The sequence below is a fragment of the Natator depressus genome, chromosome 6, assembly GCF_965152275.1.
Source record: "Natator depressus isolate rNatDep1 chromosome 6, rNatDep2.hap1, whole genome shotgun sequence".
In the NCBI taxonomy this organism is placed as follows: Eukaryota; Metazoa; Chordata; order Testudines; family Cheloniidae; genus Natator; species Natator depressus.
The window spans coordinates 69938976-69963601 of NC_134239.1; the positions used below are offsets into that span (position 1 = coordinate 69938976).

Genomic DNA, 24626 nt, shown 5'->3' on the forward strand with positions numbered 1-24626 from the left:
GAGGCAAACATGCAACAGAGACAACTATCAAACACTGCAAGGTCACAGACTCATAGAATAGCAGGGTTGGAAGGGACCTCAGGAGGTCATCTAGTCCAACCCCCTGCTCAAAGCAGGGCCAATCCCCAATTTTCGCCCCAGATCGCTAAATGGCCCCCTCAAGGATTGAACTCACAACCCTGGGTTTAGCAGGCCAATGCTCAAACCACTGCACCATCCCTCCCTCTCTTCTGTATGTATTGAAACACTGCTCCTGTACAGGTCAATACAAATTTGTGTTAGGCTGTTTTGTACGGCTCTCCAACAACATATTTCTTCTAGGGATCACTTCTCTTAAAAAGTATATTTAAAAAGGGGTGAGGGGCCAGCATAGCCCTTGCAGCATGCCCCAGAGCATTCTTTTCTAACAGAGCTTGTAAACCATGTTTTAAATTAAAAATCATTAGCAGGTAACTATTAATCTGATGGCAAATATCTCACAATGTCTACTTTTGTATTTTAATCTGTATTTGCATGACATACAATTGCACATTACACACTGTAGGCATTAAAATTCCAGTCTATATTATATTATCTATATTTTATATTATCTAAAAATTCTCTTAGGCCACCTCAAGGGTGGAAGTGCTTGGGCATCTAGAAGAAACCAACATCAAATTTTGTGATCAAGAACAAGCCAAGTGCTTTTGAATATAAAGCCAGCAAAGGAAAATTCTAATAGGTGAAAACCTGTTTAATGTCTGAAAAAAAATTCTTAGCTTTAAAAACGAGGGTTAATAAAATACACCTTGATATATTTTATTTTATCTGCAAAACTTGAACAGCCCTAAAAAAAAAAAAAAAAAAAGTGTGTCAACCTGGTCATTTAACCTTAAAAACACTATGCTCGCAGCATCGGAGAAACAGGGTTATTTATTATAGGGTGCCAAAAAAAGAAAGTTGAGGGAACCTAACGGATAGTTCAATGTCAAGCTACCAAAGCACCAGCAACCTAGACATCTGCATTGAATAGATGACCAATCATAACAAGTAATGTTATCAAAGCATCTATTTCAGTTCTGTTAGCATTATTTTCTTTTTGCCACTCAAATCCAATTTTCAATACTGAGAATTGGCAAGCCGAATATAACATTGGGGAAGGCCAGCCCTCCCATGACTGTTTCTAGGCAACAGAAGCTTATTCATATGCATTTGGGATAATCTCTCATAGTTTGGATTCCAGGAACATCACAAAGAAACTGCACAAACCAATCCATTTTTTCAGGCACAATAGACACATATGCATCAGATTTAAAAACCTGGATAGTTATTCTCTCCAGAGCAGACAAAATATTTTCCCTTTGCCCTTTTAGATCAAAAAGGCAGGAACGGTGAAGTAAGACTTGAAAGTAAAATGCTAGGAGACAGCAGACTAAAGATTAAATCTATCACCACTGTACAAAAACTGTTTAAATACCTAACGTCATTGCAAAAGTCAATGTGAAATACCGGTTCTATTACTAAAACGGAGCCCCCTTATTCTACAATACTAAATTATTAACATATCTTCACCAGAAAGACACGCTGGGTTTTCCCCTTTTTTTGTTTCTAACATTACAAGAATCATGCAAATCACAAGAGGCTGCTGTTATTTATTTAGCATGGGTGTGGTGTCACTGTCTTTGGAAAGGCTTCAGATAATATTCTTAGAAGTTACTAGAACTTCTCTGCACAGAAGACCATTTTCATCTAGTAAGCAGTGAAATGCATCAGCGGTTGTTTTCCAAATATCAAGTGGAAGTAGGATGAAAAACTGGAAAGTCAAGCAAGTATTCCAGTAGCCTTAATGTAGAAGACATTTATTTAAACCATATGTAAGTTTAAAACCTATCACTGGGTTAAGAGTCTTGTATGCCTCCTCTTGGTTTTGATTCTTTTGCATTCTTTTGTTTTTTTACTCATTTTCCTCTTTGTTTTTTTCCTTGTGTTTATTCTTCTATTTTCTCTGAAGCTATAAAATTGCTTAAATAAATGTATGTAGTTATAGTGTACCTTCCTAGGCAGCAAAAAGATGTACCCAATCTAGTATAAAGGCTCTACTTAGTTGTAAATCAACATGACTTAAATGGATATATTAACCAATGAGAAGGCACCTTTCTTTAGCAGATAACTGAAGTACAAATGGAAAAGCTGATCAAAATTCATGATTTAAATCAATACATGCCCTTTGATCCTCATATCTTATATGTCTGTTTCTTGGCTGTTTCACTCTTCTTTGTCTCACCTCTGCTCCTATCCTCCTGTAGTTTTCCCACTTCTTTCCTCTTTAAATATGTCTACTCCCCTAAGAAGTTGTACCACACAGCTCTTATTCTATATGCCACAGCATAAATCTAAGGCTTTATCTACACTGGCAAATTTTTTAGTCTTAGGACTTTGTTGGTGTAACTCCACTGGTGGTACCTACATTGGGAGCACTAGCCCAGACATGTCTAAGGGGTTTTTACCACTGTCATCTAACCTTTCTCTGTAGTAAAGCTTCCATCATTGCTAACTCCAGTGGTGAATTATGGCTACAAAGTTTGCTAGCCTAGAGGAAGTATCAGGGTCATGCTATTCTAGTCAGATTCAGTTTGCTTCCAGCACTACTAGACACCTCCTTTCAAAGAAATGTTTTGTGGCACTATTCTGCTTCCTGGCACTGGAGAAAGAGAAAGAACTGTCCCCTTGGTATAGTGTTAGGGCTTGTCTACATGGGGAAATTGACTAGGATAGCTATTCTGGAATATCTACAGCAGAACAACTCCCCATATGGACATTTTTCCAAAATAAAAAGTGACTTTATTCCAGAATCATTACTCCACACTTACAAAGCAGAATAATTATACCAGAATTAAGTGACTTTATTACAGAATCCACATGGGAGAGGTATTTCAGAATACCTTAGCGGAATAGTGATGCTGGTCTATTTCCGCAAACAGACAAGGCCTTACTGTAGAAGACAACCCAACTGTTGTAACTGATTACAAGCAGGGGTGGCCAACCTGCGGCTCCGGAGCCACACGCAGCTGTTCAGAGGTTAATATGCGGCTCCTTGCATATGCGCTGACTCTGAGGCTGGAGCTACAGATGCTAACTTTCCAGTGGGCTGCTCACTGCTCAACCCCCTTCTCTGCCCCAGGTCCTGCCACCACTCCATCCCTTCCCCCAAGCCTGCCATGCCCTCCCTCCTCCCCACCAGAGCCCACTGTGAAACAGCTAATTGCAGCAGGCAGGAGGCATGGGGAGGGGGAGGTGCTGGGATGCTGGACGGGGGGTAGCGGATGGGGGGCTGCTGACATAGGACTGTAGCTCTTTGACAATGTTCACTGGTGAATTCTGGCTCCTTCTCGGGCTCAGGTTGGCCATCCCTGGATTACAGGATACTACTATTTTAGAAATTTACAGAATAAACTTTAAAATGAATACAGAGTTGTTGGAGATGCTAGAGTGAAATTAGACCACCTTTCGATCAGGGTGGATTGATTTACATCAGGGGTCTCAAACTCAAATGACCATGAGGGCCACATGAGGACTAGTGCATTGGCCCGAGGACCGCATCACTGCCCCACCCCACCCCCACTCCACCCCTTCCACGAGGCCCCGCCCCTGCCCCACCTCTTCCCTGCCCCCATTCCAACCCCTTCCCCGAACCACGGCCAATAGGATCTTCGGGGGAGGTACCTGGAGGCGTGGCTAGGGCAACACTGTGCCCCTCCTTCCCCAGGTCCCAGCCGCTTCCTGGAGCCGTGCGGGGGCAAGGCAGGCAGGGAGCCTGCCCTACCCCCAGTACGCACCAGGCCGGAGCCACTCTAGGTAAACGCCGCTGGGTGCCGTGGGGAGCTGGTGGTCTGGAGAAAAAGTGGGCCGTGTGTTTGCGACCCCTGATTTACATCAAGGTGATCTAAATCATGGATTTTGATCAACTTTTCCATTTGTACTTCAGTTATCTGCTAAAGAAAGGTGCCTTCTCATTGGTTAATATAACCATTTAAACATGTTGATTTACAACTAAATAGAGCCTTTACACTAGATTGGGTACAGCTTTTTGCTACCTAGGAGGGTATACTATAACTACATACATTTATTTAAACAATTATATAGCTTTAATATTTTCAGATTCTTATTAATTGTGCATTAGTATATTAAAAATGGCGATGGATATATTGCTTATTTGCTAGATAATTAACTTTGTACTCATGACTTGTGTCAAGCTGCATTAGGGTGGTAATTGAAATTTAATTAAAAACAAAACAGTACATAATTTTGTATTAAACAAAACAAGACTTAATGTAGTACATGACCTATTATAAAGCATGACCTCAAAAGTTAGAATTGGAGGAAAAAACATCTTTCTTTATATAGAAAGGAAGCCTTTAACACAAAGAGAAGAACATGGAATGGAGTCTTACTTGGCAATCCATACTGCAGTACTAGCTGAAGAACTGTATGGCACAAGCGGACATATGCTACAAGGTCATTTCTGAGGAGGGAGATACTCTGACAATACTACTGAAAGGGGCACTGTGGCACCAGGGGTGGCAGGTTTGTAGGAATTTTGGTGGTGCCCAGAACCCACCCCCACCCCCAAACTCCGTCCCCCACCTGCCTAAGGCTCTGGGAGGGAGTTTGGGTGGGGGGAGGAGGTCTGGGGTGCAGGACCTGGGCTGGGGATTAGGGTGCAGAAGGGGTGCAGGCTCTGGGAGGGGGTCTGGGGTGCAGGCTCTGGGATGAAGTTTGGGTGCTGGGTGTAGGCTCTGGGCTGGGGCAGGGGTGCAGGAGGGGATGGGGTGCAGGCTCTGGGACAGAGTTTGGGTGTAGGCTCTGGGCTGGGGCAAGGAGTGGTGGTGCAGGCTCTGGGAGGGAGTTTGGGTGGGGGAGGGGGTCTGGGGTACAGGCTTCAGGCTGGGGTAAGGGTGCAGGAGGGGAAGAGGGGTGCAGGGTCTGGGATGGAGTTTGAATGTAGGCTCGGGGCTGGGGCAAGCAGTGGGGGTGCAGGAGGGAATTTGGGTGCAGGCTCTGGGCTGGGGTGGGGGTGCAGGCTCTGGGAGGGAGTTTGGGGGCAGGAGGGGGTGTGTGGGAAGGGGTGCGGGCTGTGGGGCTGAGGAGAGGTTTGGGAGGGGGCTCAGGGTTGGGACAGAGGATTAGGGTACGGGGGGGGGATGAGGGCTCAGTCTGGGGCTGGGGTTGAGGGGTTTGGGGTGTTGGAGAGGCTCAGGACTAGGGCAGAAGGGCAGGGTAAGGGCAGCCTGTCCTGCCATTAGTGAGAGGGGGGCACTAGGACCCTGCAGCAGCAGTTGATGCAGGGTGCCAGCAGAGCAGAGTCAGCATGAGCTGCAGGCTCCGGGGGACCTGAGCAGGGGGCAGCAAGAGGGGGCTGGGGAACATTCGGGGGAGGTGCGGGGGGCAGTAGACGGGGCCAGGGGAGAGACCCGGCCCCAAACATTAGTGAAGCCAGGCCCCTGGGCCCTGAATATTGCTGGAGCCCGGGCATGAGTGTATATAACTCACCGCCCCTGGGTGGCACTGAAGCAGGAGATTCAAATGACTACACTTATTGTATCAGTGCGATGCCTCCGCAATGGCAATCGCGTGAATCTCAGTCAGTTGAAGATTTACCTCTTCAAGTTGTTAGGTAACTTCAATCAATTATTGCATTCCTGATAATCAAATGAAGCACTCCTGTGTGAATTCAGAGTGGATTTGAGGTATATTACAGTATATTGATCTCTTTAATGCAGACCAGAACTAAGAGTGTTCCATCCTATATAAGCACTAAAAAAATTATGTAACCCAAATAGCTACATTCATTAATCTTTTGCCACTTTGGAGAACCTGTAACAAACATATTACAAGTAAGTTTGTCACCTCTGGAACCCAGATATATTAACATAAGAATGGCATACTGGGTCAGACCAATGGTTCATCTAGCCCAGTATCCTGTCTTCCAACAGTGGCTGATGCCAGGTGTTTAAAAGGGAACGAATGCAACAGGCAATCATCGCGTAATCCATCTGGTCGTCCACTGAAACTTTTGGCAAACACAGGCTAAGGACACAGAGCATGGAGTTGCATCCCTGACCATCTTGGCTAATAGCTGTTGATGGACTTATCCTCTATGAACTCATCTAGGTTTTTGGTTTTTTTTTTTACTGTTATAGTTTTGGCCTTCACAACATCCCCTGACAATGAGTTCCAAAGGTTGACTATGCGTTGTGTAAAGCAGTACTTATTTTTGTTCGTTTTAAATGTGCTGCCTATTAATTTAATTGGGTGACCCATGGTTCTTGTGTTATCTGAAGGAGTAAACAACTCATTCTATTCACTAATGTTTGGAGATATTATATTTGAAACAAACTGATCTAAATTCATCCTTTGGTTATGCTCACAAAGCCACATGGACTTTGACAGGGTTATAGAGGCATAACTTAGGGCACATCTTGCCCTATCATCGTTATATGGTGAATCATATCAGAAACTGGCATAAGTAAGGGATTATTGTATAGAAATTAGAGCAGGAAATCACCAAAGTATAAACCATCTTTCTTTATACAGAAACTAAGGCGTTAACACAAAGAGAAGAGCATGGACTGGAGCGTTAGTTGGCAATCCACACTGCAGTACTGACTGAAGAACTGTGCAGGTATCTACCTGGGCATTGCAGGATTAGGGCTTACAACAAACCAGTGTGCACAAACGAGTGGAAAAAATGGTAAGAAGTTAGTTTTCACTCAATAGTGGTGATTATTTTTACATATATAGATAAATACAATGCTCTTTTAGTTGTATTTTTTAAAAGATATATCATTGTATATTATTTTCAGCAAATTTTATCATAAAGTCATTTGTACACTCTCTATTCAGGGGGTCACCATAAGCTTGCTATATTTTTAACCACTCCTTACCCTCTTCATTCTGAAAGTTATAGAACAGGGGAATAAAGCAGGGGAAGGTCATGTTTGTGCTTCCTGTCATAGCAACTGTGGCAGAAGGAAAATGAAACAGACAAGAATCAGGCAGTTCTCATCAGTTACACTTTCTTACTACAAGCATTATCAAAAATGTACTATCTGCAGGGGGCACTCACCCAAAGGCATAAATGAAACTGAAAGAACAAGCCAGGAGTGAAAGAGAAACAACAAAAACAAGTGAGGAGATAAGACACAGACATCAGCAACCTCAGGAACAACTCTGACATCATAATCAAAAAGGCTGACAAAGGAGGTGCTGTCGTCATCATGAATAAGTTGGAATATGAACAAGAGGCTGCTAGGCAGCTCTCTAACTCCACATTCTACAGGCCATTATCCTCTGATCCCACTGAGGATTACCAAAAGAAACTACACCATCTGCTCAAGAAACTCCCTGAAAAAGCACTGGAATAGATCTGTGCAGACACATGCCTAGAACCCCGACCAGAGGTATTCTATCTGCTTCCCAAGATCCATAAACCTGGGAATCCTGGACACCCCATTATCTCAGGCATTGGCACCCTGACGGCAGGATTGTCTGGCTATGTGGACTCCCTCCTCAGGCCCTACGCTACCAGCACTCTCAGCTATCTTTGAGACACCACTGACTTCCTGAAGAAACTACAATCCGTCGGTGATCTTCCAGAAAACACCATCCTGGCCTCTATGGATGTAGAAGCCCTCCCTCTACACCAACATTCCACACAAAGATGGACTACAAGCCATCAGGAACAGTATCCCTGATAATGTCACGGCAAACCTGGTGGCTGAACTTTGCGACTTTGTCCTCACCCACAACTATTTCACATTTGGGGACAATATATACCTTCAAGTCAGCGGCACTGCTATGGGTACCCGCATGGCCCCACAGTATGCCAGCATTTTTATGGCTGACTTAGAACAACATTTCCTTAGCTCTCATCCCCTAGCACCCCTACTCTACTTGCGCTACGTTGATGACATCTTCATCATCTGGACCCATGGAAAAGAAGCCCTTGAGGAATTCCACCATGATTTCAACAATTTCCATCCCACCATCAACCTCAGCCTGGACCAGTCCACACAAGCGGTCCATTTCCTGGACACTACTGTGCTAAGAAGCGATGGTCACATAAACACCACCCTATACCGGAAACCTACTGACCACTATACTTACCTACATGCCTCCAGCTTCCATCCAGGACACACCACACGATCCACTGTCTACAGCCAAGCTCTAAGATACAACCGCATTTGCTCCAATCCCTCAGACACCTACAAGATCTCTAGCAAGCATTCTTAAAACTACAATACCCACCTGCTGAAGTGAAAAACTGATTGACAGAGCCAGAAGAATACCCAGAAGTCACCTACTACAGGACAGGCCCAACAAAAACTAACAGAACACCACTAGCTGTCACCTTCAGCCTTCAACTAAAACCTCTCCAGCGCATCATCAAAGGTTTACAACCTATCCTGAAAAATGATCCCTCACTCCCACAGATCTTGGGAGACAGACCAGACCTCACTTACAGACAGCCCCCCAACCTGAAGCAAATACTCTCCAGCAACCACACACCACACAACAAAAACACTAACCCAGGAACCTATCCTTGCAACAAAGCCCAATGCCAACTCTGTCCACATATTTATTCAAGTGACACCATCTAATTACATTAGCCACGCTATCAGGGGCTCATTCACCTGCACATCTACCAATGTGATATATGCCATCATGTGCCAGCAATGCCTCTCTGTCATGTACACTGGCCAAACCGGACAGTCTCTACGCAAAAGAATAAATGGACACAAATCTGACATCAGGAATCATAGCATTCAAAAACCGGTAGGAGAACACTTCAACCTCTCTGGCCACTCAGTAAAAGATTTAAGGGTGGCAATTTTGCAACAGAAAAGCTTCAAAAACACACTAGAAACTGCTGAGCTTGAATTAATATGCAAACTAGATACCATTAACTTGGGTTTGAATAGAGACTGGGAGTGCCTGGGTCATAACTTTAGGGAAATAGATTCAATATGTGTAAAGTATCCTCACACCTTATTGTCAACTGTCTAAATGGGCCATCTTGATTATCACTACAAAAGTTTTTTTCTCCTGTGAATAGCTCATCTTAACTAATTAGCCTCTCACAGTTTGTATGGCAACTTCCAATTTATCTTTATGTCTATATATCTTCTTACTATATGTTCCATTCTATGCATCTGATGAAGTGGGCTGTAGCCCATGAAAGCTTATGCTCTAATAAACATGTTAGTCTCTAAGGTGCTACAAGTACTCCTGTTCTTTTTGCAGATACAGACTAATACAGCTGCTACTCTGAAACCTGAGACAAGGGAGAAGGCTCATTTGAATTCAGAACTAAGTATGTTCTCTCCAGGTTGTTAATGTCTAGCAATCAATTTGAGCCAACTAAATAAACAGTATAGACAAGCCCTATGGCCATCACTTTTTAGCTGGAGGAGAGTTGCCCTGAGTTTTTAAGGGGTGAGAAAAATGAGAAGGATGGTCTTTTGACTAGTGCACCACAGGAGATCTGGATTCTATTTCCATCTCTGTCACAGAATTCTTATATATAACCTTAGGCAAATTACTTTATTTCCATGCCTGTTTCCACATCTTAAACTTGAGATAGTTAGGTGTAATGTTTGCAACGCATTTTGAGATCATTGGATGGAAAGTTTTACAGAAGGAAAAAGGTATTAATATTATAAAAGCGTGTCAAAGTGGGACAGTATTCCACCAATTAAAAAAAAAAAAGTAAAATTTTTATAAGGCACATGTTCTCCTACCTTCTGTCATATTCTTAACTCAAATTAGGTCAGCAATCCTTTCCCTACTTCTCTAGCCCTCCCATTTCCCTTTTCTGGAGGTAGTGGTTCTTGTGATGAACAAATGCTTTTCTAGAGGACACAATTTTATTTAGGTCAGTTTCATGTATCTACCCCGATTTTCTACATCCTCTTTTTCTTCTCTGTTCCTTTTCAGATTATTCCCTCCTATTATCCCTCTTACTACTTTCTTCTTACCCCAACCCTCCATCATCCTTCCTATTCCCATCCCATTGCCACCTCCTCCTCAACTCACAGAAATAAAGAAAATGGAAAGGACTGAAGTTTTTTAAAAAATCCACAGGAATATAATTGTTTGGGATACATCATCTGACTGGTTTCAGAGTAACAGCCGTGTCTGTATTCGCAAAAAGAAAAGGAGTACTTGTGGCACCTTAGAGACAATCTGACTGTAGCAGATTGTTCGGCTCCAATTTTCCAATTTACTGGAAAATGGAAGAGCACCCCCATCATCATGACCAGATTCTTGCTAACAAAGTCACACAGCCAAAAACAAACAAACAAAAAAAAAAAACACCCCATTCTTCAACCCCAAATCTGACTACCAATTTAACCCAGAACATGTCTTAAAAAAGGTACAGTGGTTTAATATCTAGTCCCATCCACCTTCTCTAGGAACCCTAATAAGGTAGAATGTGCCAATACCCGAGACTGAGAATTCCAATCACTGATCACCTTCTGAAAGAAAAATCCCATTGGATTTTTTCCCACGGCATAGGTCCAATAATGCTCCATCAACTTGGGATCCTCACTGAACTATAGAACCTAGATCGCCCTGCCATTCTCCCTCCCCACCCCAAGCATCATAGGGCTCACATGAACCGCGGAGGCCGATACACTGAATACTGGTAACACTGCTAGTAAGTATTGCTTCTAATAATCCCCAATAGGAAAGGATATCATAATGCCCAAGGGAGACAAAATTCATGCAGTATCTCTGATCAGGACTGCACATCCAAGGAAGCAATCTCACAACCTGAAATTAGATTTTTGAAATATATCAACATATTCTTCACTTTATGCTGCCATAACCTAACCTATGAAAATAAAGGAGCAAAGAATATACTAGAATGTGTGGCACACAGAGCTGCAAAGTACTAAATAGAATATGCAAGGTAAAACAAAAATCCATGCAACAAAAGAATGGAAAGAGTGGTTATAGCACAACAATAAATGTCAGAAGAAAAGTGTTTCAGCAACACAGATGAAAAGAGCAAGAATCACCATTTTAATGAAGAGCCAAGCTACATACAGGATGCCACATGCACATACACCGTACAAAAGGAGATCTGTGGCCCTGTTATGCCTGAGACTAGAGATGTTCTCGCTTCCTCACACGTGCGTGTGGTTTCAGTTTGCAGTTGGGGCATGCCAGAGCTGTGATCTTCAGAGCAGACTTCTGAGGAGGGCGTTCGCTGTTGACCATGGAGCCTTTGCACACTGACACTCTGCTGTGGTTTCACCTGTTAGGGCTCCAGCAGCACAGGAGGCCCAGGGAGATCTGTACAGCTCACACTGTGACCGAGATAAACCACAGGGACTGAGCTGAAGCCCGAAGCTCCCTCGATCCTCGACTCGCCCCTCTCATCCGCAGCCCCGAGCTCCGTGGAGGTAGGAGCCTCAGCGCTTCGCGCTCCCGCAGCCACCCAGCCCGTGCGGAGCAGGGCGCCCAGCGCTTCTCGAGAAGGCTGTAAACTCAGGGTCCCATCTGCTCGACGGGGACATCGACAGCAGCAGGGCGGCTCCTGGCGAGGGGCCAGCCTCGCCGCAGCAAAGCCCCCTCAGCCTCTCCCCGCGCGCTTAGGATCACTGAAGGGGCGATAGCTCCTTGTGCAGCCGCCTCCCGGAGCGGGGCGAGGTCAGGCCGCGCTCCCCGCGCCGGTGCCCGGATGCAGCCGGCGGCGGCGTAGCTACTGTCTGTCTCTCGACTCTGTCCCTGTCCCCCTTCCGCCCCTCGGCGGCAGGGCTCGGTCACGTGATCGCTCTCACGCCCCTCCCGGCGCCTGCTGTTCGCGTGCTCGCGGGGGCCGTTTCCCGGGGGCTAAGGAGGGGCCCAGCGTGCGCGAGAACCGCCGCTCCCTCACCGCGCCCCCTCCCACCGCCCGGGGAGTAGCCCACCTCGCTCTCGCCTCAAAAGCGTCCCCGAGAACGGGAGGCCGAGCCGCCGCTGGCAGGCGCAGGGGAGAGCGATCCCGTGTGATTGGGCCACCCAGCTCACGTGACACCCCTACCTCACGCCACCTCCTCGAATAAAACTTCAAAATGGGGGCGAAAATGCCGGGCGGATCCCGTCGCGCGCTCCGCGCTCCTACCTGCTTCCCGCCGCTAGCTCCACGCGGCGCAGGGCCACACCGCAACCCACGAGCCCCGCTCGCAGCTCCTGAGGCCTTCGCCTGCCACGCGCAGCCTCTTCTCTCATTGGCTGTCAGCCCTGTCACGTGCTCTCACCCCCCCCCCCCCCGCCTGGTGGGCCCGCCCCCACACCGTGGGAGCTGAGCCTTCCGGCGCGAGGCAGCAGCCTGGAAACAGGCGATGTTTGGCGCGCGTGCTGAGGCTAGAGAGGTCGCAGCGGACAGGCAAAGCAAGCGGGCCTCGCGACGGCCGCACAAGTGCCCTCCTGATTGGCTGTGTGACTAGTTCACGTAGTTTCCGTTCCTTCTCTTGACCACGCCCTTCCTGCCCCTCCCCTGCGCGAGGGAAACACGCTGTTCTCGCGTGGGCCAAACAGAACTCGTTCCTCATTGGTTGCTTGTAGGGCTCACGTGATTCTCTCCTTCCCGGCCCCAAATAACGGCCTAGCCCCGTTAGGTAGTCGCTCGCCGGGTGAGGAGTGGGCGGCGAGACTAGGCTCGGCGTGAGACTAGCTGGCAGGGAGCAGCCGAAGCCGCGGGGCGAGCCAACGGGCCGGGCGTGCTGAGCAGGTGTCTTCATGTGCCAGGTACTTGAAAGCCTCCCGTCATTCCCCTCTCAGCCTCTTGCCCTGCCTGGATCCCTCCCGACATGGTAGCCCCCCACGCTGCCCGTCTCTGGAGCGCCGCTCCCCCTGAAAGCCCAGACTCTGCGCCCCAGGAACGGGCAGGACGCCTCTGCCAAAGCCGGAGATGACAGAGGACCCTCCTGGTGGCTCAGACACATTTCCCCCCCCCCCCCCCATGGCACCTCCGCGTAGATCTGTGGCACCAGCATTGGAGGTGCTGCTTTACAGAACGTCGGGATGAACATTCCAGAAGACCTGCAGCCTCATCCGGGACTCCACTATCAGTTGCAAAAAAACAGTTTAAGGGAGTAAGGAATGAGACTGGTGATGCTTAGCAGTGGCTAGACCTCCACAAAGCAGAGTAGCAGGGGCTTTGCAAGAGAAGGGCAGGTTTATGTTATAGCTTACGTACATTTATCAGATGTGTAATATTTCTGAGGAATCTCTTAACTTTTTTTAAACACTTTATATATTGCACATGAGTACATCATTTGCACCAATCAGGGGTGGCCAACCTGAGCCTGAGAAGGAGCCAGAATTTACCCATGTACATTTCCAAAAGAGCCACAGTAATACGTCAGTGGCCCCCCCCCATCAGCTCCACCCCCCGCTCCGAGTGCCTCCCACCCACCGGCAGCCCTGCCGATCAGCACCTCCCCCTTCCTCCCCGCACCTCCAGATCAGCTGTTTCATGGCAAGCAGGAGGCTCAGGGGGAGGAGCGAGGGCATGGCAGGCTCAGGGGAGGGGGCGGGAAGGGGTGGAGTTGGGGGCAGGGTGTGTGGCAGAGTGAAGGGTTGTGGCAGAGTGAAGTGCCGGCTTTGGCAGAGGCGTCCTGCCCGTTCCTGGGGCGCAGAGTCTGGGCTTTCAGGGGGAGCGGCGCTCCAGAGACGGGCAGCGTGGGGGGCTACCATGTCGGGAGGGATCCAGGCAGGGCAAGAGGCTGAGAGGGGAATGACGGGAGGCTTTCAAGTACCTGGCACATGAAGACACCTGCTCAGCACGCCCGGCCCGTTGGCTCGCCCCGCGGCTTCGGCTGCTCCCTGCCAGCTAGTCTCAACTTTCCCTGGCACACTGGAAAGTTGGCACCTGTAGCTTCATCCACGGAGTTGCATATTAACTTCTGAAGAGCTGCATGTGGCTCCAGAGCCACAGGTTGGCCACCCCTGACACCAATAGTTACATATCCAGTAAGAAACGGAATGATCACAAGTTGGGGGGATTGTTTGTTCATAAAATACCTCAATTCTTTGGCTATAAAAATAGTTTGGTTGTAAAGGATATAGGACAAAGGACGGACGAGGTGAAGAAAAAATACTATCGTACAGCCAATAAATTAAAGACTTTTTAGTACAAAGAAACACTTTAAGAAATGTCAGGCTTTAACTGAAGGTTGCACCAAATATATGTTCTCATACAAGCAAGAGAAAACTCAATATAACACTACTTAGTGAATGCATAAATATATTAATAGCTACGTATAAGTGAATTTTCACATGATTTGCGCACTTAACTTTCATTTGATTATGCACTTGACTTTCAATGGGAGTAAGGCTATTTGAAAATGGGACATAGCCTGGTCTACACTACACATGTTGACATATGTTGCCTGTACCTACACTCAAATTTGTCTCCACCCAGCAACCCCATCACAAGACACAGTAAAACCACCTCCTTAACAGCACAGAGCCATGGTCAACCTATTGAGGTTGGTGCAGTGTGAGTGTAGACACTGCATGACCTGTGTCAACCCTAACAGTCGTCCAGCAGCTGTCCCACAATGCCCCATTCCCTGTGATATTTACCAATCTGGAAACAATTTTAAACTCCACTGCCCAGGGCCACCAGAAGCTACATATCACATTAAAAATCCCTATGTGGTTTTGAAATGTGTTTTCCCAATTGCCCACCTTAGGGTAAATCTAGCAGTTCTTCCTTTTTGTGTGCAACCGTCCATGCAGATTCCACACACTAGATGCACTCCTGCCTGGCGTAAACAGGAAGTATTGGATCTCCTGGGCCTGTGGGAATAAGTGGCTGTGCAAGCACAGCTACAGATCAGTCATAGAAACAGGGATATCTATGAGCAGATTGTACCGGGATTGCAGGAAAAGGGGTACAACAAGGATCAACAGCAGTGTTGCATGATAGTGAAAGAACTTCACCAGGGATACCACAAGGCCAGGGAGGCCAACAGTAGATCTGGTGCTGCCCCGTAGATCTGCTGCTTTTACAGCTAACTGCATGTCTGCTTGGCAGAGACCCCACCAGCACCCCATAGACAACTGAATACCTTGGAGGCGCCTGAGACAGAGATCCCTGCCAAGAACTGTGAGGAGAAGGAGGGAGGGGGAAGACCTGAGTGGGGACTCCAGCCATGCCATGTAGCAGGGTCTATTTCAACTCCACTACAGTCTAGCCTGTCCTGAGCATGGATGAGCCTGATGAAAGGGAATTGAACTCTAGTAAGTGCGTGCATGTATTTTGAGTAACAGTGGTTAAATTTAAAGATGGCACCCAGCCCATCCCCAAGTTAACAAGGCAGAGGTATCAACTTTTCAGTGTTCTATTTGTATGAGAAGAGATAGAGATACAACAAACAGAGGTAGAGTTAGCATCTGTTTTTCATTCCCATGTTGGATTAGGTGGGGAAGGGAGTCATGCGAAGCACTTCGTTTATGTACATGGGGATGTTCCTTTTATATTCCAGAGAAATATCTATGAAATTTTCATGTAGGATCTCTGTAGTCCTCTCCTGTAGGTTTCTAGAGATGGCTCCTTATTTCTTCCTCTGCAGTAGGACACTTTCCCACTCTGCAGTGAGTTCGGTTGGCACCATTGCAGTAAACAGGCTAGCAGCATATGGGCCTGGGCGGTTTTGGGACGCCAGTAGCAACTGTGTTTTCTGTACTTTTGTGACCCACAGGAGAGAGAGATCAGCTAAAATCACCCCCACCTGTGGAAAATAGTGCCAATATTCAGTGCCATTGCCCTATACTCATACCCATGAAATAGGGACCAAAATTTTATAGCTTCATGCAACAGAAAATCCTTCTCCAGCCTTGCCCCTCGTGGGCCATACTCACCATGACGGGGGCTGGAGAGCAGTGCTGTGTAGAGGCGCTCCAAAGCTGAAGTGTTACTAAGTGTGTCTTAGTAAAAGCGTTTATGCGAATAAGGGAAGAGAGTTTTGAAACTTACCTTTCACTTGTAACTGTAAATCCAATGGTACATCTGTCTGGTTTTATCAGCAGCTTCTGACACGGAGGGCTTGAGGGGTGTGCCTGACCACAATGAGGAGGAGAAAGAAGAGAACTGGAGAGCACGTGTTCTGCAAAATCCTGCAAGCTAGTGCTGTATCGGACTGTGAACAAAGGGCTTGAAGGGCCAATGTGATTGACAGTATGGAGAAGGACAGAGAGGACAGGAAAAAGGTCAGGAGTCCCAGCTAGACAAGGAGAGGGAAATGCACACAGACATAATGGATCTTCCGAGGCAGCAAACCCAAATGCTACAGACCTTTGTTGACCTACGGGTCCAAAAATCCACAATTCTCTGCCCTTTGCAGTCTTTGGAGAACTCCGTGGTCGCTACTTCCTAGACCCGTCAACATACCAGATGGCAACACAATGCACATAAGTACCCCTGCTACTACATGTTTGGGGGACAGCAAGGAAAACCACTGCTTCACATACACTGACCTGTGAGAACCACAGTTGGTGTATGCATAGCCACAACGGTCTTTTGTGCACTCAGATAGACACGAATGTTTCCTCCCTTTCAAGTTTAAAATTTTCACCAAGTTAATTTATGTTAAAAATTTGTATAACATTGCCTGGGGGTTTTTTTGCACATTGATTTTCTGCACTGTTTTCTCCCACTCAATAAAGTTCTGTTTTTGGAAGATCAAATTATCTTTATTAGTTCACAACAAATTTTGCAGAATTCATAGTGGTATTCAAAGCACCACATAGTTCATAATTTCAGAAAACTCCCAGTTATATTTATAAATGGACAGCAAACACAACAGTTCTGAGAAGCACCCAAAGCTACAGGCCCAGAGCATACTCCAACACAGAACCCTACTGTGGCTTACTATTAAAGTGCTCTTTCAAAGTGTCTCTTAACTGCATAGCTCCATGTTAAGCTCTTGTAATGGCCCTTGTGACTGGTTGTTTAAAGTCAGTGGAGAACTGCTCCATCTCTGCCGTCCACCTTGGTGGCAGCTTTTTCCCACTTTGCCTCCCAGATATTATGCAGGACACAACATGCAGCTATAACTAGGGCCCTACCAAATTCATGGTCCATTTTGGTCAGTTTCACAGTCAGAGGATTTTAAAAATTGTAAATTTCAGCTATTTAAATCTGAAATTTCACCATGTTGTAATTGTAGGGATCCTTACCCAAAAAGAAGTTGTGGGGGGAGGGGGAAGTTTGCTGTACTGCTGCCCTTACTTCTGCACTGCTGCTGGCGGCGGCACTGCCTTCAGAGCTGGGTAGCTGGAGAGCGGTGGCTGCTGGCAGGGAGCCCAGCTGTGAAGGCAGAGCTGCCATCAGCAGTAGCGCAGAAGTAAGGATGGCATGGTATGGAGTTGTCACCCTTACTTCTGTGTTGTTTCCTGCAGAACTGAGCCCTCAGTCAGCAGCCACCACTTTCCGTCCACCTAGCTCTGCAGGCAGCAGTGCAGAAGTAAGGATGGCATGGTATGGTATTGTCACATTTACTTCTGTGCTGCTGTTGGTGGGGTGCTCCCTTCACAGCTGGGCGCCTGGCTAACAACCGCTGCTCTCCAGCTGCTCAGCTCTGAAGGCAACACAGAAGTAAAGGGGGCAACACCGTGACCCCCCTAAAATAACCTTGTGACCTCCTTGCAACTCCTTCTAGGGTCAGGACCCCTAATCTGAGAAATGCTGGTCTCCCCTGTGAAATCTGTATAGTATAAGGTAAACGCACACAAAAGACCAGATTTCATGGTCAGTGATGCGTTTTTCATGGCCGTGGATTTGGTAGGCCCTTAGCTATAACCATTGGGATATTTTTCTCACTGAGATCTAATCTTTTGAGTAAACACTGGCAGCGTCCCTTCAGTCTACCAAAAGCACATTCAATTGTCATTCTGCACCTGCCGAACCAGCAGTTGAATCTTTCCTTCGTGCTGTCAAGGTGGCCATTGTATGGCGTCATGAGCCAAAGGAGCAAGGGGTGGGCTCTCCCATTTCAATATCACCAATGGTAATCTGCCAGTCAGAAAAGAATGTCCCTGTTTACAGCTTTCTGAACAAGTCTGTGTTCTTAAAGATGTAAACATCATGCACCTTCCCTGACCAGCCCACACTGATATCGGTGAAGCGTCCCCAGTGATCCTCCAGTGCTTTCATAACCGTAGAAAAGTAGCCCTCCCTGTTGATGTACGTGGTGGCAAGGTGGGCTGGTGCCAAAATAGGGATATGCGTGCTGTCTATTGCTCCTCCTCAGTTCGGAAACCCCATTGTTGCAGATCCATCCACTATGTCTTGCACATAGCTGAGAGTCACAGTCCTGTGTAGCTGGAGACAATGGCCCTGCACACTTGCATGATAACAGCCGCCCCGACTGTGGATTTCCCACTGACTAGTAGCAGACCAGCATTATAGGTTTCCACAGTGTGACCACCACTTGTTTCTCCACTGTCAGTGTAGCTCTCGTTCTGGTGTTCCTGTGCTGGAGGGCTGAGACAAGCACACAGATACAGGTATGTGGCCTTTTGCATCCAAAAGTTCTGCAACCACTGCTTGTCATCCGAAACCTGCATTATGATGTGATCATGAGACAAGTCAGCTACCCATTTCTCGGGCCTAGAAGCGGTGCTCCACCATCTGCAGCTGCTCCAATGCCACCAGCAACCTTGACATTTTTTTCTGCTATGTCCCTCAGTAAACTGTCTTTGAAGACATTCTCGTGTCCCTGGTTATTGTGGCACTTCCTGTGGGTGTGAAAATACAGAATATTCATGCATCCTGTATTTGCAGTGTTCATGAGAATAGTGCAGAGCTCTTTGGGCTCCATGCTTCTGTCAGACACCGAAAAGTGCCACACAAGTTTGTGGGATTTTTTTTTTTAAGTGCAAAAATTATGGGATATGGTTGGCATCATGGGATGGAGAAAGTTCCATCAGGCTGATGTCTTGAAGGCTTCTTGGTGGGCTTTAGCCTAGTTAGAAAGTTTTGAAGGCTAAATTTTTGGAGGTTTTAATTTTATCTACATTGTAAATTGAAACTTGTTTGTAATCAGGTTAAGGGACAACCATGTTTTAACCAGTTCCTTGACACAATTGCATCTGTAATGTAAATGGGGCCCAATTCCACAAGAGACAGATGTTAGATCCAATTTTATTTAACAAATTCTTTAATTATCAAGAAGAACGGAGGAAATAGCACATGTATTAAATTTGCAGATGATACTAAATTGGGAGAAGCTGCGAACACCAGAAAGAAGAGAGAAGTAATACAAAGGGACCTAAAAAGGTTATTTGAATTGGACAAATGCAAGCTAAGACATACAGGGGAAATAAAATAAGTCACAAATATTTATTGAGAAGGAGACACTTGGAAAGCCGCAACGCTGAAAGAAATCTGAAGTCAATCATGGACAGCATATTAGAAATGAGCTTGCAGTGCAATATGGCTGCAAAAGAACACAACATGGTTTTGGTTTGTAAAGGCAGAAGAATCCCATCTCAGAGAAGGGAAGGTCTTTATACTGCTCTGGTGAAAAGGTTCCTAGAAAACTGCATTCAGTCCTGGGAACCTCAATTCTAGATAAATTGATGTTTGCAGTGTTGTTGGAGCCATGTTGATCCCAAGATATTGGAGAGACAAGGTGAGTGAGGTCATATCTTTTATTGGACCAATAAAAGATATTTCCCTTGGTGTGAGAGACAAGCTTTTGAGCTTCAGATAAATTGAAGGCATGGTGATGCTCAAAATAAGCCTGTACCAAAGCCCATAGTCATCACCAACTCCTTCACTGCCCATTCCTATCTCTGTCCCTCACAACCTACCTTCCCTCTGTAAGCTGATCAGATTTTCAAAGAAAAGTGCTAGGAGACTAGTAGGGTTGTCATGGAAAGGGTTTTGGTGAGGGACCAGGAAGGTTGATAGGACAGTGGGACAAAAAAGTAGACCTCTTGTCCCATTCTCTGCATTTTAGAACAAAGAACTGTGCACACGTCACAGTAAAGGGAAAAATAGGACAAAACTGTATTAAGAATTAATACATAATTAATCAAACGTGAGAACACTCTAACAACTATTTGGGGTTCCTACCTTACACACACAGGGTGGTGTTGTTCATAGACAACAATCCATAGATTCCCAGAGCATTCCCTGTGGGAGTCTGCAAGGCTGTCAATGTTCTTTTATCCTATGGGTTTCCCTGACCAGCTAGTAGAGATGGTCCCCGGCACTAGTGTTGCGTGAGAAAGACATCTCTCATTCCTGTGACATCACAGGCCCTCTTTTGCCTGACTTGAGGTTCCCAATATAAACTCCAGCTTTTTCTGCTTTTGTAGAAATTAACTCACGTGGCCTAGCATGGTTGCCCAAGGAGAGGAAAGGATGCAAGGAGCCTTCCCCCTTCACAAGCTACCCTCTCCCCCAACCCTAGCACAGGAGTCAGGGACAACAGCAGTTCCTGAACTCTCCTGAGCACAGGGATTGCCCCCAGCTAGTGTTCCCTGTGGTGCTGGCCACCCTATAGGAGGTGTGGGGGAGACAGAACTACTGCCCACAGAGGGGACCACATGTAGTACTACCAAGAGGGAATGGATTAGTGGGTTCACTGCCCCTTTGTGCCGGCTTGTTCCTGGAAGGACTGTGCCTACTTGAAGCACAAATCTTCTGGAAATTCCCTCTGTGGTGGCATGACTCAGCAGGGCTCCCACTGTGGGAGTCCCTAACACGGGTGGGGAACCTACAGCCCACAGGCCAGATCCATCCCCCTGCATCATTTCATTCAGCCCGCAGCAGGTCTCCATGCAACAGGCTGGAAGCCCTGAGCCTCGGTGCTCCCTCACTGGAGGGCTGGAGCCGCAAGCGCCAGGTTGCCAGGCCATTAAAAGTCCGGTCGGCTCTGCGCAGCTCCCGGAAATGACTGGTATGTCCCTGCGGCTGCTAGGCGCAGGGGTGATCAGGGAAGCTCCACACTGCCCCCACCGCCAGTGCTGGCTCCACAGCTCCCATTAGCCGGGAACCGTAGCAAATGGGAGCTGCGGGGGCAATGCCTGCGGGTGCAGCCAGCATGCACCATGCAGAGCCCCCTGTTCCCTCCACCTGGGGGCTGGACATGGTGGGCGCTTCTTTCTGGGAGCCTGCCTTAGCACCACCGACTGGGAACTGCCTGAGGTAAGTGCCGCCCAGCCAGAGCCTGCACCCCAAACACCCAGCCCCAAGTCAGAACCCCCTCCTGCACCCTAACTCCCTCCCAGACCCCACACTCACACTCCAAGCCCCTGCCCAGAGCCCCCACCTGCACCCCTCATTTCTGGCCCCACCCTGGAGCCTAGGGGAAGCCCCGAGCCTCTGTGCCCACTCCCCCACAGGGGCGGGTGTGGCCCGCAACTGACTTTTTCTGTGGGTCAGTGGCCCCTGGTAGAAAAAAGGTTCCCCACCCCTGCCCTAACAGGTACAATCCACCCTTATTATTTGACTAAGCATGATTGTTCCCTGAGGCAACAATAAAACAAATCTCCAAGCAGTGCCCCCTATTTTTTGCCAGTTACCCCATTCCCTAGGGGGCGCTTTACATCTCCATAGGGTTTGTCTTTTCCCCTTTATCAGTTGTATTTAGCACTTTCCCCCACCGATCAGTTTTCCCCCTGTTCTCCAGCTGACATTCCCCAACTGCCAGAGGACCTTCCAATCTCCTGTCCTTTTTCCAGTAGAAGGGGCATCAGCCAACTATTCTGTTGCTGTCTGAATAGCAAGAGAGAGGGATAATATACCACAGGGATCCCATCATACTATCCTTTAGTTAACATAAATGATGGATCTTACACTTGTGGGTGAAACATTCCTTCCCCAAATAATAACGCAGCTCTATAAAAATTCATGTTTGCTTTTGCTTGCAGGCATGTTACCTGCAGGGAGATCATTATTATTCCTTGATTACATGGAGAGAACTGGCTAAATCTGAGATCAATGAAAAATTGCCTATCCAGTAACATACTGCAAATTGCAGCCACTTTCAATACCTCACAGGCTGGAGGAATTCCAAGCCACCCATTCCGCTTTCACACAGGATGCTTAAAGTACATAAATGCCCTTTAAGTTAAATCTGCCTCACTGTTGCCACTTTTTAAAAATTGCTTTTGCATTCCATTATTTTGCTCTACGGAGACCAATGCACTCCAAAAAGCAATACGCAGGCTTTCCTCGGCTTTTCCACACCACCACCAGCAGTTCCCTGGCAAGCACTGTTCCAAGAGCTATGCACATTCCTAGCCACACTGGGGTGCACCAACAGAAGGGCAAATCTACAGCTTTGTCTATTGAACAAAGAGATACAGGGCAAAGTGACCTCTCAGTTCTCTTAGTGCATCTCCAATGAAATGAGTAGAATTACATTGGTGTAGCCGTGTAGGTGAGACGAGAGAATGTGGCTGTGAAAGTCTGGGCTACAGGCATCTCTCCTTTCTCAACTGCCCTGGATTTTTTTGATCTGTACTTCGTCCTCCCACCATTCAGGAACGCACGAAAAGCAAATGAATATTTGTTTAGGATTATATGTGGTGGTGTCTTGTAATGGGTGAAAGATGCTGACTAATAAAATGGCTGGCTCCGAATGTGGATTTTTTTTATTTGTTTATTTATTTATTTTAACGCTGGCTTCTGAGTCCTAGATCAGAATAATCAGCCTGCCTTGAATAATTGTGCAGGCTTCCAGCATGCAGCTCTTTGCCTCTTCCACCAGCAACTCTCTTTGCTTTTGTAAATACCACATGTTTGCCACTGGGGGCATTCACAGTGCCTGGCTGGCAGCTTCTCTTCTTTACAGTGATGGCTGCTTCTGCCTCTAAGCACTCTCTTCATTGGTGCAGATGTAATTTTTCAAAAAAACGTTTGCAGCCCATTTATAGAAGCTTGGAGGCAGTTAACTTACTTTGCTGGCATTTTGGTGGCAACCCAAGAGAATGGCTCTTTGAACGTTCCTCTGGAGACACATGCTTCCTGTAGCACCTTATGCAGACTGGTACATTTGGATGAGCCAGTCTTTGTTTGCAGCCAGGATGTGTGTTGAACAGACTTCTACTGTATTTATAGGCAGAATCCAGAATTTCAGCAAAGCCTGAGATTTCTGACACTCACAGTGAGCTCTTTCTTTGTCAAAGGCGCACAGAGACAGCATTTCATTGTTTAAGGACAGCAAAATGGGCGAAAATGTAAACATTTCCCTCACACTTTGCTTTTCTTCCAAAGGCGATGAGCAGATACACTGGCGAGCTAGTTTGAAGGAGCTATCAGTAAAATAACGTAGAAGTATTTATATTATATAATTTTAGTGCAAAAAGAAGCTGCCTATATACATATCAGTGTATATTATTTTCATGCTCCTAGCTGACCTCTGCTTGCAGTTCAAAACTGCTAGCTTGTTGCTAGAAATAATTGCTGTAAATGCTTTTTTGTGTGTGCTGATTTCTCAGATTTGTGAAAAATTATTTTACAGCAAATATTATTAATTCTATAATAGTCATGTTTTAAAATAATAATAAGAGCTCTGGTGCCCTGTATAAATTATAGGGTTGTTTAAAGACAAGATTCAACCTTGGCTGCACTGGTACCAAGGGGCCATAGGGTGGCATAACCCTCTTCTGTCAGAAATATCCCTAGCACATGGCACCCTCTGTCGGAGTCCTAGTTCTGTGCTTTCACTATCCCCTATGCAGCCCCTGCACAGTAGGCATTGTGCAGGAGGGCAGGCAGAAGGGGCAGCGGCCAGCACATTCTTACAACCCAGCAATTCTGTGCTTCTGCAATGGCCCATTTACAGAGTGGATTTGCCCTCAGTTCTTCCATAACCTGTGCCAGGGGCTAAGGTGGCCCCTGACAACCTCAAAATAAGGGAGGCACTTGGGCTGGTGTGGGGATGAATCTGTGCCTGTTTCAGCCCATCTTCTGGATGTCCTTTGTTGGTGGATCTCAGTTCCCCTGGCTGGGATTTAAATCTGCCATCTGCAGGTAGAATTCCCAGCAGGCAAGTCACCACTCTGGTGCAGCTCCCACTGTAAGTGCAAGGAGGTGCAATTTGCATCATACACCTACAGGGGCGATGTGGAGATAAATTAACGATTGTGAGAGGCTCAGATGTTATTGGTAACGGGGCCCAGGTAAGTAAACCAGATAGATAGTCTACACCAGGTGTGTATCAGTGGAGAATCAGGCCTTCAGGCTTTTGCTTGAGGAGTTTCTGATGGTGAATGTATTCTGGGAGTCGACTTAGAGCTGACATTAGTCAGCATATTGTGTATTTTGTTTTAAAATTGTGTAAATGCACCAGATAATTTTTGATGATTCCAGTCAATACATCTATAAAAATGAAACTAAATTAGGTTAAATTAGTAAATAAAGAGACCACTGAATAGACAGTACTGAAAGGGAACAAAGGAATCACATCATCATCACTAACATTTCTAAAAACATCCTTTGTTGTTTGTAGTGTTGCTGTAGCTGTGTTGGTCCCAAGATAGGAAGGAGACAAGGTGGGTGAGGTAATATCTTTTATTTGGCCAACCTCCATTGGGGTGAAAGAGACACAGTTTTGAGCACCTCAAAGACC

General features: G+C 46.6%; 2 protein-coding genes and 1 long non-coding RNA gene across 4 annotated transcripts in view; 1 reads left to right on the forward strand and 2 right to left on the reverse strand.

Moving 5' to 3' along the window:
• MGA (MAX dimerization protein MGA) overlaps nt 1–12037 on the reverse strand; it is a 92447-nt gene extending 80410 nt beyond the window's left edge. Inside the window, exon 1 of the mRNA XM_074955663.1 lies at nt 11092–12037. The gene's annotated coding sequence lies outside the window, so the exon portion shown is untranslated. The remainder of the gene's footprint in view (nt 1–11091) is intronic.
• LOC141989230 (uncharacterized) lies at nt 1633–16654 on the forward strand. Of its 2 annotated transcripts, none has more exons than XR_012639935.1 (3): nt 1633–1853; nt 6574–6730; nt 16066–16652. It is a non-coding gene; the product is annotated as an uncharacterized LOC141989230 (long non-coding RNA). The 2 variants fall into 2 exon arrangements; XR_012639936.1 differs by lacking the exons at nt 1633–1853; nt 6574–6730 and adding exons at nt 13865–14004; nt 15074–15279 and having other exon boundaries at nt 16066–16654.
• Nucleotides 16655–17466: 812 nt separating this feature from the next.
• The window catches only part of TYRO3 (TYRO3 protein tyrosine kinase), a 110067-nt gene continuing 102907 nt past the window's right edge, over nt 17467–24626 (reverse strand). The window contains exon 18 of the mRNA XM_074955668.1: nt 17467–18777. Within this exon, the coding sequence (XP_074811769.1) occupies nt 18633–18777 (145 nt within the window). The 3' untranslated portion in view covers nt 17467–18632. The remainder of the gene's footprint in view (nt 18778–24626) is intronic.